The sequence below is a fragment of the Apodemus sylvaticus genome, chromosome 4 (genome assembly GCF_947179515.1).
Source record: "Apodemus sylvaticus chromosome 4, mApoSyl1.1, whole genome shotgun sequence".
Classification (NCBI taxonomy): domain Eukaryota; kingdom Metazoa; phylum Chordata; class Mammalia; order Rodentia; family Muridae; genus Apodemus; species Apodemus sylvaticus.
In genome coordinates, this window is record NC_067475.1 from 91,663,436 (window position 1) to 91,679,600 (window position 16,165).

General features: G+C 37.3%; 1 protein-coding gene across 3 annotated transcripts in view; it reads right to left on the reverse strand.

Moving 5' to 3' along the window:
• Positions 1–16,165, reverse strand: part of Fstl5 (follistatin like 5) — a 585,582-nt gene that overhangs the window by 382,559 nt on the left and 186,858 nt on the right. For all 3 annotated transcript variants that reach the window (XM_052180341.1, XM_052180340.1, XM_052180339.1), the window contains exon 3: positions 6,129–6,377. In XM_052180341.1, the coding sequence (XP_052036301.1) occupies positions 6,129–6,377 (249 nt within the window). The remainder of the gene's footprint in view (positions 1–6,128; positions 6,378–16,165) is intronic.

Sequence of the window (16,165 nt, forward strand, 5' to 3'; positions counted from 1 at the left end):
TTAATATTTTGAAGAATATATTAATATTGTATTGAGAATTGAAAACAAGATAGTAAGAACATGAAGATAATAATAACAGAGATTGATCAATGATAACAAAAATTGAACCGAAATAACAAAAGATAGAAGTAGTATTGTAGTATTTGAATTACTAAAATGACTTTGATGTTTTGCTTTCTTTATGCTAGCAGGGTGAGGTGGGAGTGGATGGGGGGGACACCATCACAGAAGCAAAGGGGGAGGGATGAGATAAGAGGTTTGCAGAGGGAGGAAACCAGAAAGGGAACAACATTTGAAATGTAGATAAATAAAATAAGCAATTGAAAAATTATGAGAATCTAAAGAAAAGAAAAAAGTAAAAGAAAAACTCATACAGGCTTAGATAAGAAAACATGAAATAGTAAGAGACAGTACTTAAAAACTGGAAACTGGGAATCAGTTATAGCTTACAAATATACTATAACCAATTAAAATTATCTAAATGTTTGAAAGTTAAACTTAATTCCTATATATCATAAATGGGGGAAATTAAGAAGTAAAAGAACCCCTTCTCAATGTTTGATATTGGCTAGAAAATAAAGAAGAAAAATGAGATAAAAAAAGAGAAATGAGATCATAAAACGACATTTTACCTATCCAAAAAATATTCTACACATATAATTTAAACATAAAATAGTTGTTTTTAAATGTCAATAAATAAGAATCATGTTTCCATACCCATTTTCTGTTAATGTCCTTATAAAAATCAGAAGATTTTTTTATAATTAATTAGTTTATAATAACCTGGCAATTTTGTTTTATTTTATAGTTTCACCATATACAAGGCTAGACTTTATATGAACCTAAAATATATATGTGACTTCACACTCAACTCTGAAAATTCAAATCAAATGTGCACAGGTCCTGAAGCCCCAATAATTTCAGTAATTTTCAGCAATGGTATTTCCATTAGTCAAGAACTGCTAAATACTTGATAGTTTCTCCACATTTACCACTAAAGTCAGAGTGTCTAAAACTGATTGCAAATGTTCACTACTAAGTCATGGCTGCAGGGAAATATGAAGTGTAAGATATTATCATCCACTGATGGTAAACACAGAAGACCTATTTCCAGCCCAGCTCAGCATTGCATTGTAGTTTGAATGCTGTCAAGTCATTCATCTAGCCCTTCATTTATGGACTTCCTTTCAGTCCATTGGTTTACTGTATGAACTAGTCACATAGCACAGCTACCATTTTCTTCAAATGATTGACCATTGCTCTGGAGTTTACTTTTCAGCTACTGCCCTCTCTAGGTCTCACTGATTAGAAGCTTGCTTTCTTGCTTTCTTGCTTTCTTGCTTTCTTGCTTTCTTGCTTTTTTGCTTTCTTGCTTTCTTGCTTTCTTGCTTTCTCTTTCCTTTCTTTCTTTCTTTCTTTCTTTCTTTCTTTCTTTCTTTCTTTCTTTCTTTTACCTTCCTTTCTTTCTTTTTCTTCTCCTTTACTTTTCTTTCTTTTTTGTTTCCTTTTCTCTTCTTTTCTTTCATACACATACTCATAAACACACAAACACAGTCTTATCTTCTCTCTTGCTCTCGCTCTAGCTCTCTGGCTAATCTGAGTGATGAACCTTGTGCCTCATGTGTGCCAAAATATGTTCTCTAGTGATTCATTTTTTGGGCATTGTATTGAACATAATACATCTGTTGATCAGCACTAACTAAAGTCTCCATTAAATGATTATTTAGCCTAAATATTATTTGAATCTTTAGCTCATTTACATATTCTATAAAACATCTGTATATCATACAACTAAAATATATTTCTAAGTGGCAGGTAAATATGTAAGCATTTATACCCTAGTAAGTGTATTGCAGAGGTCCTTAAAATCATTAGGGAAACACTGTATTAGATTAAAAATGAAATGAGTCAACCATTTTATATCAGGAAAGTCAGGAAAGTTTAAGATAAATTCACCAAAAATTAGGAAATCAATCAAATTAGTTTGGATAAGTTCTGAATGAATTCAGAAAAACAGCCACTTCTGATTGTTTAGAGTAATGAATTATACGAACTTTATCATTGCCTATATTATTAATTTCACCATCAGCCTGCATTTCAGCTGACTGATTCTAGCCAAAACAAAATTCTTTGTGTTAGTCCTCAAAGTTCAATTTTTCTTAAGGTGATATAGAAGAATCTATAAACATAAAATAAAATAGAAGCTTTATGAAGGTAAGATTTGCAAACGAAAGACAACCTAAATATATGTGCAATGTAGTTTATGTAGTTTATGATACACTGAAAATAATAATAACTTTCACCACTTTTTTAGGTTTTTCAGAGACAGGGTTTCTCTGGGTATCCCTGGTGGTTCTGGAACTCACTCTGTAGACCAGGCTAGCCTCTAACTCAGATTTCTGCCTGCCTCTGCCTCCCTAGTGCTGGGATTAAAGTTGTGTACCACTACTATTCGGCACTTTCACCCATTTTCAAGTAAAGCTTCTGTAATTCTTTGATTTGAAAGTCATGGTAATATTACATTAAAATGATATGAAAATGCCTGATCAGATTATGCAAGGATAAATTTAACAATCTGAGATTTCATTCAAATAGTGCACAGATAATTGTTGACAAGCAGATCTCCAATTTCTTACTGTTTGTGCTGCTCATTTAAGTGAACAGAACATTTGCCTTTATGGAAGTTTTATTCCCAGCATAGTAGATGGCAAAAGGGTTTCTGTTCAGTTGACTTTTTCTTAAGAGGTTTAATTCCTTCTTCTTTTTGGCATAGTTTGTATCTGAGTTTTTGTATTCCAGCTAACCTCTGAATTCTGGGTAAGTAAATTCCACTTTGTGTGACAGACTGACCTAGTGTCAAGAAATGGTAATTATAGTTCTAATGTGAACAGCTGCAGTTTTAGAAGCCCCTCACAGGAGAAATGACTTTCAGGCAACCGACTCTTAGCACAAAAATAAAGAGCTAGACATTGGGTAGAAAGATAACATTTAAGTAATGCTGAACATTACTACAAAGTGATGGTAAATTCACTTACATATTTCACTTTTAGGAAATACTATGTTACAGAGATACTTCAATATTTCATAATGATACTAAATGAGAAACAAAAAACTATATGAAATATTGGATAAGAGACATATTTTTATTTACATTGTAAGCACAATTTAAAGTACACATATACATGGCTATGTAAATTAAATCTAATTTTTTAAAATACTATTTCTAGGTTTTTCAATTCTCTATGATTTAATACTTTGGACAATTTTTGATTCATAGACATTTACAGGAATTAGTATGTAGATCCCATGTGCACTTTACTATGTTCCTTTCAAGGGCAGTATAATTTCAATGATGGTTCTACACTATAATTTGGATACTTGCTCTCATCCCATCCTCATCCATGACTAAGATTTACTAGTTTTTCACATTTGTGTTTCTGTGTTTTGCTCTATTCAACTTAGGACACATGGCAATACTCTTACTAGCTTTAACAGTCAGAAGGATACAAATAGTAAACATCTAACGAAATTTTAAATGTGAATTTTAAGGTAAGAATAATATTTTAAAGCAATTGTCAAAAAATATTTTAGTCTGTGTGACAAAACATGCATTGTATGTATAGCATTTAAGACTCTACTTGTATAAGGCTATTGAAAAACGTGTGTGTCTCTCTCCTGTTAAATTTTGAGAAAGATAAAGCCATCTGAGAGGAAGGAATGGGATTTGGATTTCATCATAACATATTAGGTAATAATGCAATTATGAGACAATTATGAAACAATAAAAATGTTTACTTTAAACACAGCATAGAGCAGCCAATAGTTCTTTAATTATTTATCTAAGATTTTCACAATAATAATTAGTTAATCTTAAAATACAAGATGTGTTGGACATTTGGTTTTGCATGGTTTGATTTTACATTTGAACCATGTAGTTAATTAAAAGATTTTTATATTTTCTTCTAACGTGACACTGTAAGAAGCAAGGGAACTGGTTAAAATTCTAGAAAAAAAATTCATTATCACAGCAACTATCACAAAACCTCCCAAAGCGGTTCCAGTTCCTGACGGTGGAATTGTTCTTTCCCAGCCTGAAGTGACCACACTTGCACTGCTAACAGGACATGCTGTTTGTTTCATTATTTATTTATACTGCCTTTGCTCAAACACAGGCTTTTTAGGAACTAACAGTTCTTTAGTCAAGACACTAAATCAAACAGAAGTCCTCAATTCCTGGGAGATTTGGAAATATGTTAATATCTATAATCTAAATAAGATAAATGAAAATTCAGTACTCTATGATGAGAATGTGTTTTGAAACACACATAGAACTAATTAATACTCATGATTAATCTAACGAACCAAAGCTTTCATACAAGCATTTTATGATAAATTATAAAAAGATTCTGGGTATTGTTCACATATTTTATGTTATTTTGGTAAGTATTTAGTGGCATTACAAATAAGTATTCAGTTATCAAGCAGAACACTTTATATTCTATCATAACATTGAACACTGTGTATTCAATTGTACATGTCATATTGTCAGCGTCTCAGTGTAGTTAAAATTTCATGCTACTTTTCCAGGGGTTATGGGTCTTGTTCCAGCACTGAGTCACTCAACATCATTCCATTTCCAGTGGATTTGAAAGTGCTGTCCTTAGTGAGCACTGTAGCCATATATACATATGTATATGTCAACATGCACACACACACACACACACACACACACACACACACCTAAACATACATAAGTTTACAACAATGTGCTTACTAAGTTATATATTATACATAACTTACTTAATCTTAAGGTATCAGTGGGGTAATATAATTTTTATCCTACCATCTTAGGGTAAATGACAGAAAAAGAGTTCCCTTTCAAAGTCTAACATAAACAACTAAGTACTGAGATTATGGGTTAAATTGAAAAGTAAAACAGACTTTCATTCACTGTATTCAATGTATTTACAAGTTGGTAGAGGAAGACAATCTACTGTGATAAAACTTTGCAAAAAATGTACTCAGGTTGTAGTGAATAACCCTAGTATTCTTACTCTCACAGAAATTACGTGTTGCTTCTAGAAGTCACAATGTCCACAGTATACCACATCTCACTTTGTCTTAAAAATGTCCTGTTATCATTATTAACTTCTTGAAGTATACTGTATTGGAAAACTATATTGAAAAGTAATAATTTTAAATGTTTAATTTTATTTAATAAATGGAGAAATGAAGGGTTGCAATATATTTTATCTCAAATTCAAGAGTGAAATACCATGTAAATTTTATATTGTGAATATAGTTATGTATTTTGATTAACTGAGATGCAGGAATTCACAAAACTTCAAGAATACACTTGACCTGTTAGAACTGCGGATGGTAATATAATCTAGACTTTGAATTAGTCATAAGAAAAGAAATATTACCTCCAAGTTAAATAACAAAGTAACAAATCAAGGTATAAATAAATAAGTGACAATAAAACCCATTTGATGATGTTTTTGTAGAACACACTAAAATAGCATATCTAAATGCTAATTCAGAAGTACTATTCACTAAAATATCATTTCAATTGTATGAGTGTAAATAATATTTTAAAATGTTAAACTATCATTGCCTCTGATTTGCTAAATGATTTTCTTATGACTTTATTGTTATTGAAGTGGGCAAATAGAGGTCTCATATAATTTGAGTTGTGTGCTGTGATCTGAAATTATTCTGTACATCAGGAAGCAGCTACAGCACAGCTTGGTCTTCCCAAGCCCATCACTAGAATTCTAGGTATTTTACAGTGGCAAGATTTGGCCTACAAACTAAACTGGCTATCCTCTATCCCTATAATAACTCTGTGATTAGGAAACCATATGGCACAACGCTGACTTTTGTATTAAATTGTGAGTCAGAGTTTGGCCAGCTTTAGTCTCATAAATGAATATCAGAATTCAGAATTCTATTCATGCAAATTTCTGTACACTACTGCATTTTGGGTTGGTCAGGGTTATTTTTGCCTTCTGCTTCTTTTAGATGCTTACAGAGATAAATTGATACCATGTTCAAACTTTAACAGCAGTAGCAGAAAATAGGACAGGTAGAGGGCTATGAGACTATAGGCCTCACCCTGCTCTTACCTTTAAAGAAGCAGTCTTCGTTGTGAACGATGGTGATCTTTTGCTTTTTCAGGCAGGCAGCTCTGTGCACCTCACAGTGGTTTTCATAGAATTCCCCATCAGATCCGCATACAGGTTTGTAGTGCTGTTTGCAATGGTCCATGCAAGCACACTCTGCATGCCTTGTCTCTCTGCTGATAACACAGTGCCTCCCCAAGCCACAGTACTTATTTTCACAAGATCCAAAAGGTCCATCATGAATTAGAAATTCTGGAAATAAAAGAAAAAAATCAAATTCTTGGTGCTGTTATTGAAATTATGAATGCATTCCAAAAGAGCAGATGAAAAATATGTTCAAGTACTGTCACAGAAACTCAAGAATCCTACTACACAATTAAGGAACTGGCAACGAAACCCTCAGGAAGCCTACTGAAGAAGCATTTCAAATGCTATAAGGGTTTTCTCTGTTTCTTCTCCTCCAGTTCTGTTCTCACTTTCAAGTCCAGCAATATTTGAAAGCTTATTATTGTATTACTCAATTATAATTTTCAACATTTTGACATGTTATGCAATGCATATTGACCCAATTCGCCATGCCCTACTTATCTCCGCATACCACCCTGCCCTCTCACAAGTTTCTTTCTTGTCTTCATGTTTGCTAATTTGTTTCTGTGAGCCACTGAAGTTATCCTGGTCTGTCTGTGTGACTATGGGTTTGGAGTTATTCTGTAGATTCTGCTTGAATTTACCTGATGCCATCATAATGATTACATGAATAAATTTGTAAGCAGAGTTCAAAATGTACCTAGACTAATATTAGAGAATTGGACATGTATGAAGTTCTACTTGTTAGTTATTAGTGGGGGCCCTTCAAAAAGAGTATTTATAAGACATGCATACAGAAAATGTCATCCCCATTGCATCCCGGGAGCCTCTCACAGCCCTGTGCCTGGGACTATCTAGTGGTTCCCAGACTCCTCCATACCACACTGCTACATATTTCTATTCATTCTGGCCATCTGGGCTTCTCTCCTGTCTCCCTCCCATAACTAATACTGCCCCCTGTTTTACCTGCCCTCTCCTTTCCCACCCAGGTCCTTCTCTACCTCTGCCTTCGATGATTGTTTTTCCTCCTAATGGTACTGAAACATGCATATTTCAGAACTCCTTCTTGTTAACCTTCATATGGTCCTTGAATTGTATCATGAGTATTCTGAACATTTTGGCTAATATCCACTCGTTAGTGAATACATACCATGTATGTCCTTTTAGTGCCTAATCTTGAGTAAACGGGCTCTTGTCTGCCTAAGACAACTAAATAGGGCCTACAACTCAGACAAATGGAGTTGATTTCTATTGCCTAAATTTTATCTCAACAAATGTAATACATTGAAGTGGGAAATTTTAATTTATGTCATATATCTATAAAATAATGAGTGATTTATACATTAATAGAGTAATATTCTTATTCTTACATTCATACTGATGCAAATTATCAGTGTAATGTTAGGTCCTTGATGGCTACAATTACTACACAGGAATTTGACTATGAATGGTATGTTTTAAATCATTGTATCTTTACTTTCATTATTAAATAATAAAAATTTATCAAGAAAATGCCTATTAATTAAGTGATGGCTTATTCAAAGCTGATCATTTTATTCTTTATTCATACATTGAGGTAGTTCTTTGAAATTTCATAGTTTCTCTTAGCTGACTTGTGATAAAAGGTGGTGGCCCTATTTGGTATACTAATTTTGGTTTGCTATCAGGTGGCTATCTAATACACTGATGTGAATGTAACAAGATTACCTCATACATGAGCTTGCTGTATTAAGAGATAGTGCTACCTGATCTTGGTACAATATGATGTTGATGTGATAACAGGTGGCAGTTTCTTGTCTGTGAGCTTGGTATAATAACATGGAGGTCATAGTTACAATGATGTTGCTTTGGCAACAGGTGGCTCTTTCTGATTCACTGATGTTAATGTGTGTTTCCAAAAGTCTTCATTAATTTTTGTCTTTTTATTAGATATTTTCTTAATTTACATTTCAAATGTTGTCCCCTTTCCTGGTTTCTCTCAGAACACATGCCCCCTCTCCCTGCTCACCAACCCACCCACTCTTGCTTCCCTATCCTGGCATTTCCTTATACTAGGACATCTAGCCTTCTCAAGACCAAGGGCCTCTCCTCCCTTTGATGCCCAACAAGGCTATCCTCTGCTGCATGCATCTGGAGCCATGGGTCCTTCTATGTGTACTCTTTCATTGGTGGTTTAGACCCTTGGACCTCTAGGGGTACTGGGGTGATCATATTGTTGTTCCTCCTATGGCTCTGTAAGCGCCTTCAGCTCCTGGGGTGCTTTCTCTTTCTCCTCCATTGGGGAGCCTGTGCTCAGTTCAATGGTTGGCTGAGAGTGTCCCCTTTTGTATTTGTCATTCACTGTCAGAGCCTCCCAGGAGACAGCTATATCAGGCTCCTGTCAGTAAGCACACATTGGCATCCACAATAGTGTCTTGGTTTGCGGACTGTATATGGGATGGATCCCCAGATGGGACAGTCTCTGTCTTTCCTTCAGTATTTGCCTCACACTTTGTCTCTGTATCTCCTCCTGTGGGTATTTTGTTTCCCCTTCTAAGAAGGACATAGTATCCATACTTTGTCCTTCCTTCTTCTTGAGCTTCATTTGGTCTGTAAATTGTACCTTGGATATTTCAATCTTCTGGGCTAATATCCACTTATCAGAAACTGGATACCATGTTCGTTCTTCTGTGATTGGGCTATCATACTCAGGATGATATCTTTTAGTTCCATTCATTTGCCTAAGAATTTTATGAATTCATTGTTTTTAATAACTGAGTAGTATTCCATTGTGTAAATGTACCATATTTTCTATATCCATTCCTCTGCTGAGGCACATCTGAGTTCTTTCCAGCTTCTAGCTATTATAAATAAGGCTGCTACGAATATATTGAAGCATGTGCCCTTATTACATGCTGGGAAATCCTCTGGGTATATATTCAGGAGTAGTATATAGCAGTATTATGTCCAATTTGCTGAGGAACTGCCAAACTGATTTCCAGAGTGGTTGTACCAAGTTGAAATTCCACCAGTAGTAGAAGAGTTTTCTTCTCTCTCCACATCTTCTCCAGTACCTACTTTCTCCTGAGTTTTTGATCTTAGCTGTTCTGACTGGTATGAGGTGAATTCTCAGGGTTGTTTTGATTTGCATTTCCCTGATGATTAAGGATGTTGAACATTTCTTTAGGTGGTTCTCAGCCATTCGATATTCCTCAGTTGAAAATTTTTTGCTTAGCTCTGTACCCTATTTTAAATAGGGTTATTTGGTTCTCTGGAGTCTAACTTCTTGAGTTCTTTTTATATTTTTGATATTAGCCCTGTGAGAAAGAAAGTAGGGAAACTATACCCTTCACAGTAGTCACAAACAATATAAAGTAACTTGGTGTGACTCTAAACAGACAAGTGAAATATCTATATGACAAGAACTTCAAGTCTCTGAAGGAAGAAATGGAAGAAGTCCTCAGAAGATGTAAAGATCTCCCATGAATTTAATATATTAAAAATGGCCATCTTTCCTAAAGCAATATACAAATTAAATGCAATCCTCATCAAAATTCCAACTCAATTCTTTATAAATTTAGAAGGAGTAAATATCAAATTCATCTGGAATAACAAAAACCCCAGGATAGCTAAAATTATTCTCAACAATAAAAGAAGTTATGGGGAAATAAGCATCCTGGACCTCAAGCTGTACTATAGAGAAACAGTGATAAAGCCTGCATGGTATTGGCACAGTGACAGGCCAGTAGATCAGTGGAATAGAAATGAAGACCCAGAAATAAACCCACACACCTCTAGTCCCTTGATCTTTCACAATGGAGCTAAAACCATCCAGTGGAAAAAAGATGGCCTTTTCAACAAATGGTGCTTGTTCAATTGGTAGTTAGCATGCAGAAGAATACAGATTGACCCATTCTTATCTTCTTGTACAAAGTTCAAGTCCAAGTGGATCAAGGACCTCCACATAAAACCAGGCACACTGAAACTAATAGAAAAGAAACTGGGGAAGACCCTTGAGGACATGGGCACAGGGTAAAATTTCCTTAACAGAACACCAATAGCTTAAGCTCTAAGATCAAGATTGACAAATGGGACCTCATAAAATTACAAAGTTTCTCTAAGGCAAAGGACACTGTCAATAGGACAAAACAGCAACCAACATATTGGGAAAAAATCTTTACTAACCCTACATCTGAAAGATTCTCTATTTCTAAATTCTTATTCTTATACTTTGCTCTGATTCAGAGAATTCAAGTAAAACACCTGGCCATTTTGTGAACATCAATAAAGTATTTCACACATCTAGATAAATATTGTTGACTATTGCTGCTATATTTAAAGGAATTGAAATTAATTTATATGAAATCCATAAGAAAGGTTATTTATGTAAATGAAAGGCAAGAACATATCTTTCTTTGAAGATAATTATCCATAACTAATATTAAATTTAAGTTTAAGCTGACATTAAATCAATTAAATATGATCAGCATGTCAAAGATTTTTTGAAGTACAGTCAGGTAACACATTTAATTAATTTTAATTAGGGGTTTATAACATGATAACTTGTAGCTTGATAAAGTAGCATTTGTTTCTCTATAAATGGACTATATATTTATATCATTTGATAATTGATAAATTTTGTGTGCCTTCCTAGCATTACTGAACATTATAAACATTGAAACATTAAAAGCTTAATGTCTGGGTCTTCAGGTAGAACTGTTTCCAATTTTCTAAGGAATGGCCAGATTGATTTCCAAAGTCGTTTTACCAGCTTGCAGTCCCACTAGCAATGGAGGAGTGTTCCTTTTTCTCCACATCTTCTCCAGATGCTGTCTGCTGCATTTTTTATCTTAGCCATTCTGATTGATATGAAGTGGTATCTCAGGGATTGTGATTCCCTCAGAAGTTCTTTTATTGTTGAGAATGGTTTTTGCTATCTTGAGGGTTTTTTGTTATTCCAGATGAATTTGAGAATTTCTATCTTGTGAAGAATTGAGTTGGAATTTTGATAGGAGTTGCACTGATTATGTAGGTTGCTTTTGGAAGATGGTCATTACCCTAAGACCCATCTAACTATACCACTACTAGTAATATACCCAAAAGATACTACAAAATATCACATGGACAAATGATCTACTATGTTCATAGCAGCCTTATTTATAGCAATCAGAAGTGGGGAAAAATCCCAGATTTCCCTCGACAAAAAAATGGATAAAGAGACTGTGTTACATTTTCATGATGGAGTACTACAAGGCTATTAAGTTCAATGACATCATGTAATTTTTCAGGCAAATAGGTGGAACTAGAAAATATCATCCTGAGTCAGGTAGCCAAGACACAAAAGAACACACATGGTATGTACACACTGATACGTTGATATTAGCCTCAAAATTCAGAATACCCATAACACAACTCAAAAAAGATATTTAGCTTAATAAGAAGAAAGAACAAAATGTACATAGTTCAATCCTACATAGAACAGGGAACTAAATCACAGGTGGTAGAGGGAAGGAGGGATATGTGAAGGAGAGAGGAGGGGGAAGAAAAAGAAAAGGTTAGGATCAAAAATTGTAAAGCACAGGAGAGACGTACAGAGGGTCAGGAAATTGAATAGAAACATGTAGCACTGAAGTATGAGAAACTGGGGATATTCACTTAAAAATCCTACACTCCTGGGAAGAAAGAGTCTCCCAAGAGTCAATGGCAATGACTTTAGCCCAAAGCACAAAAAAAGGTAGATACAACCTGTAGAGACCACCTCCAGTAGATAGACACATCCCCCATTTAACCCAGAAATGTTCCTGCCCAGAGGACATAAGTGGATGATAGCCAAGGGAAAAAAAAACCCAACAAAACAACAACAACAGCAACAACTAGAGTATCCAAGATACAGTCTACATAACTCCAAAAAAAAAAAAAAAAAAAAAAGAGTCAAGAAGTAGAAGTTCCTAAGTGAGGATGGCTCAACCCGACATGGGAGGGAGAAGAAAGCAATCACAATTGGGGAGGGAAGGAGGGAACTGAGAAGGAAAGTGAACTGAGGTGGGGGAGGGAGCAGAGGGTAAAGGGGAACATGATCTAGAACTGGGTGAGGGAAAAGGACTGAAGCTCTGAGGACCAGAAGAAAGAATGGAACCATGGATCGGGCAGCGGCGGCAGCGGCGGCAGCGGCAGCAGCGGCGGCAGCGGCAGCAGCGGCGGCAGCAGCGGCAGCAGCGGAAGCGGCGGCAGCAGTGCAGCAGTGGCTGGTCCAGCTGAAGGGCCATCAGCAGTGGAACCAAGGCGACACAGGGTCCAGTTAGGCCCTGCGCCCACGACCACTGACCTTCGCTGACCAGCTGGGCAGCAAGCAGCTGCTGTTCTGCGGAGCCTTTTGCTGCACGGAAGCCACTTCAGAACTCGGCTTCCCGCCAGTCAGGAGAGACTCACCTCCATCTTGATTTCGGACTCCAGAGATCGGACAGACTGAGGCACACAAACATAATCCGAGTCCAACACCGCAGGGGTCTGAGCCCAACGGGCGTTGGCCTTCACCCAGGCCCTGGGCTGTTCGAGTGGCCATCGGGGCGCCAACCCAGCCAGGAGGTTTTTTTGCCCTGGCCAGAGCACGCGCCGCCATTTTGCCTACAGGACCCAGAGTGCTCGGGAGGGCAGAGACGGCTAACAAGCGTAGCCTGAGGCTAACAAAACGGGGGTCTAGGCCCCAAAAGGCACAGGACTGACCCCAAGAACTGGGCGGCTTGGTGGGCCATCTGTGTATCAACCCGCCCAGAAGATTGTTAGCACAGCAGACTCTCCCGGTGCTTTCGGGGAGCACGGACGCGCACACCGGCCATCCGGGTCACCTGGCAGAACAAATTAACAGTCATAGCCCTAGGGGAACTTTGCTCGGACCTTGGCCTCCCAGGCTTTTGCCTGGACTCAGGGACTGGGTGGCCAGGCTAACCTTGTGTACGCCAGCCTGGTTGGGGAATCGGCAGCCCAGTGGAGTGAGCAGAACACAGGGGAGATCACAGCAGCATACACCTTCAGCGCTCCCTGGGGGTGCACACGGGCTCCATCTGGTCCACAGACACAATCTGGGGCAAGGCCTCAGGCAGAAGCCCTCAGCTCAACTCTCTCCGCTTCAGATCAGCCTGGGCGGCCGCACCACATCTCCAGGTCCCTCAAGAGGCTAGCGGGGGCTTCCGGGCGGCCAGCTGGGAGAAGTCGGTGTGCTCCAGTAAATCCTGCGGGCCCCAGCGGGAGCCTTCAGGTGCCTGCTTCGGGATCTGAACAGCCTGGACAGCAGCACCCTGTCTACAGGCAGTGCAGGGTGTAAGCTGAGCACCAGAGGCCAACGGGGAAGGGGCAACTTGCACTGGTGAGTCCAGCACTGACAAGACCAAGTAACACCAGTGAGAGCTAGATGGCAAAAGGCAAACGCAGGAACGTCACCAACAGAAATCAAGGCAATATGGCAACATCTGAACCCAATTCTCCTCTACCAGCATGTCCTGGTTACCCCATCACACCAGTAAAACAAGATTTGGATTTAAAATCACTGGTCATGATGCTGCTACAGGAACACATGAAGGACATACTTAAAGAAATTCAGGAGAAAATGGATCAAAAGTTAGAAACCCTTGCAAGGGAAACACAAAAATCATTGAAAGAAATCCAGGAGAATACAAAAGCCAACAAGGAGGAAATGCAAAAAACACTTAAAGAAATACAGGAGAACTTTGGTCAACAGGCTGAGGTCATGAAAGATGAAACACAAAAATCTCTTAAAGAAATACAGGAGAACTTTGGTCAACAGGCTGAGGTCATGAAAGAGAAAACACAAAAATCTCTTAAAGAATTACAGGAAAGCACAAACAAGCAAGTGAAGGAGCTAAGCAAAACCATCCAGGATCTAAAATCAGAAGTAGAAACAACTAAGAAAACTCAAAGGGAGACAACTTTGGAGATAGAAAGCCTTGGGAAGAAATCAGGGGACAGAGATGCAAATATCAACAACAGAATACAAGAAATAGAAGAAAGAATCTCAGATGCTGAAGATTCCATAGAAACCATGGACTCAACAGTTAAAGAAAATGCAAAATGCAAAAAGCTTGTAACCCAAAATATCCAGGAAATCCAGGACACAATAGAAGACCAAACCTAAGGATTATAGGCATAGATGAAAGTGAAGATTTAGAACTTAAAGGGCCAGCAAATATCTTCAATAAAATTATGGAAGAAAACTTCCCTAACCTAAAGAGAGAGATGCCCATGAATATACAAGAAGCCTACAGAACTCCAAACAGACTGGACCAGAACAGAAATACTTCCCGTCACATAATAATCAAAACAACAAATGTTCTAAACAAAGAAAGAATATTAAAGGCAGTAAGAGAAAAAGGCCAAGTAACATACAAAGGAAGACCTATCAGAATCACAGCAGACTTTTCCACCTGAGACTATGAAGGCTAGAAGGTCCTGGGCAGATCTCATGGAGACTCTAAGAGAACACAAATGCCAACCAAAACTACTATATCCAGCAAAACTCTTAATCACCATAGATGGAGAAACTAAGATATTTCACGACAAAACCAAGTTTACCCAATATCTATCCACAAACTCAGCCCTAAAAAGGATAATAGGAGGACAACACCAATACAAGGAGGGAAACTTCACCCTGGAAAAAGCAAGATAGTAACCTTTCATCAAACCCAAAAGAAGTTAAGCAATCAAATTTAAAAAATAACGTCAAAAATGATAGGAAGTAACAATCACTATTCCTTAATATCTCTTAACATCAATGGACTTAATACCCCAATAAAAAGACACAGACTAACTGACTGGATACGTAAACAGGACCCTACATTTTGCTGCTTACAGGAAACACACCTCAGGGTCAAAGACAAACACTACCTTAGAGTAAAAGGCTGGAAGACAATTTTACAAGCAAATGGTCTCAGGAAACAAGCTGGAGTAGCCATTTTAATATCAGATAAAATTGACTTTCAACCCAAAGTCATCAAAAGAGACTCTGAGGGACACTTCTTGCTGGTCAAAGGAAAAATACAACAAGAAGAACTCTCAATCCTGAACATCTATGCTCCAAATGCAAGGGCACCCTCTTTCATAAAAGAAACTTTATTAAAACTCAAAGCACACATTGCACCTAACACAATAATTGTGGGTGACTTCAACACTGCACTTTCCTCAATGGACCGATCAGGAAAACAGAAACTAAACAAGGACACAATGAAACTAATTGAAGCTTTGGACCAATTAGATTTAATAGACATATATAGAACATTCTATCCTAAAACAAAAGAATATACCTTTTTCTCAGCACCTCATGGTACCTTCTCCAAAATCGACCATATAATTGGTCACAAGACAGACTTCAACAAATATAAGAATATAGAACTAATCCCATGCATCCTATCTGATCACTATGGAGTAAAAGTGGTCTTCAATAGCAACAGAAACAATAGAAAACCCACATACACGTGGAAATTGAACAATACTCTACTCAATGATACCTTGGTCAAGGAAGAAATAAAGAAAGAAATTAAAGACTTTTTAGAACACAATGAAAATGAAAACACAACATACCCAAATCTATGGGACACAATGAAAGCAGTGCTAAGAGGAAAACTCATAGCCCTGAGTGCCTCCAAAAAGAAAACGGAGGGAGCATATATTACCAGCTTAATGACACACCTGAAAGCCCTAGAACAAAAAGAAGCTATTTCACCCAGGAGGAGTAGAAGGCAGGAAATCATCAAACTCAGGGCCGAAATCAATCAAGTAGAAACAAAGAGAACCATACAAAAAATCAACAAAACCAGGAGCTGGTTCTTTGAGAAAATCAACAAGATAGATAAACCCTTAGCCAGACTGACTAAAGGGCACAGAGAAAGTATCCAAATTAACAAACTTAGAAATGAAAAGGGAGATATAACAACGGAAACTGAGGACATCCAAAAAATCATCAG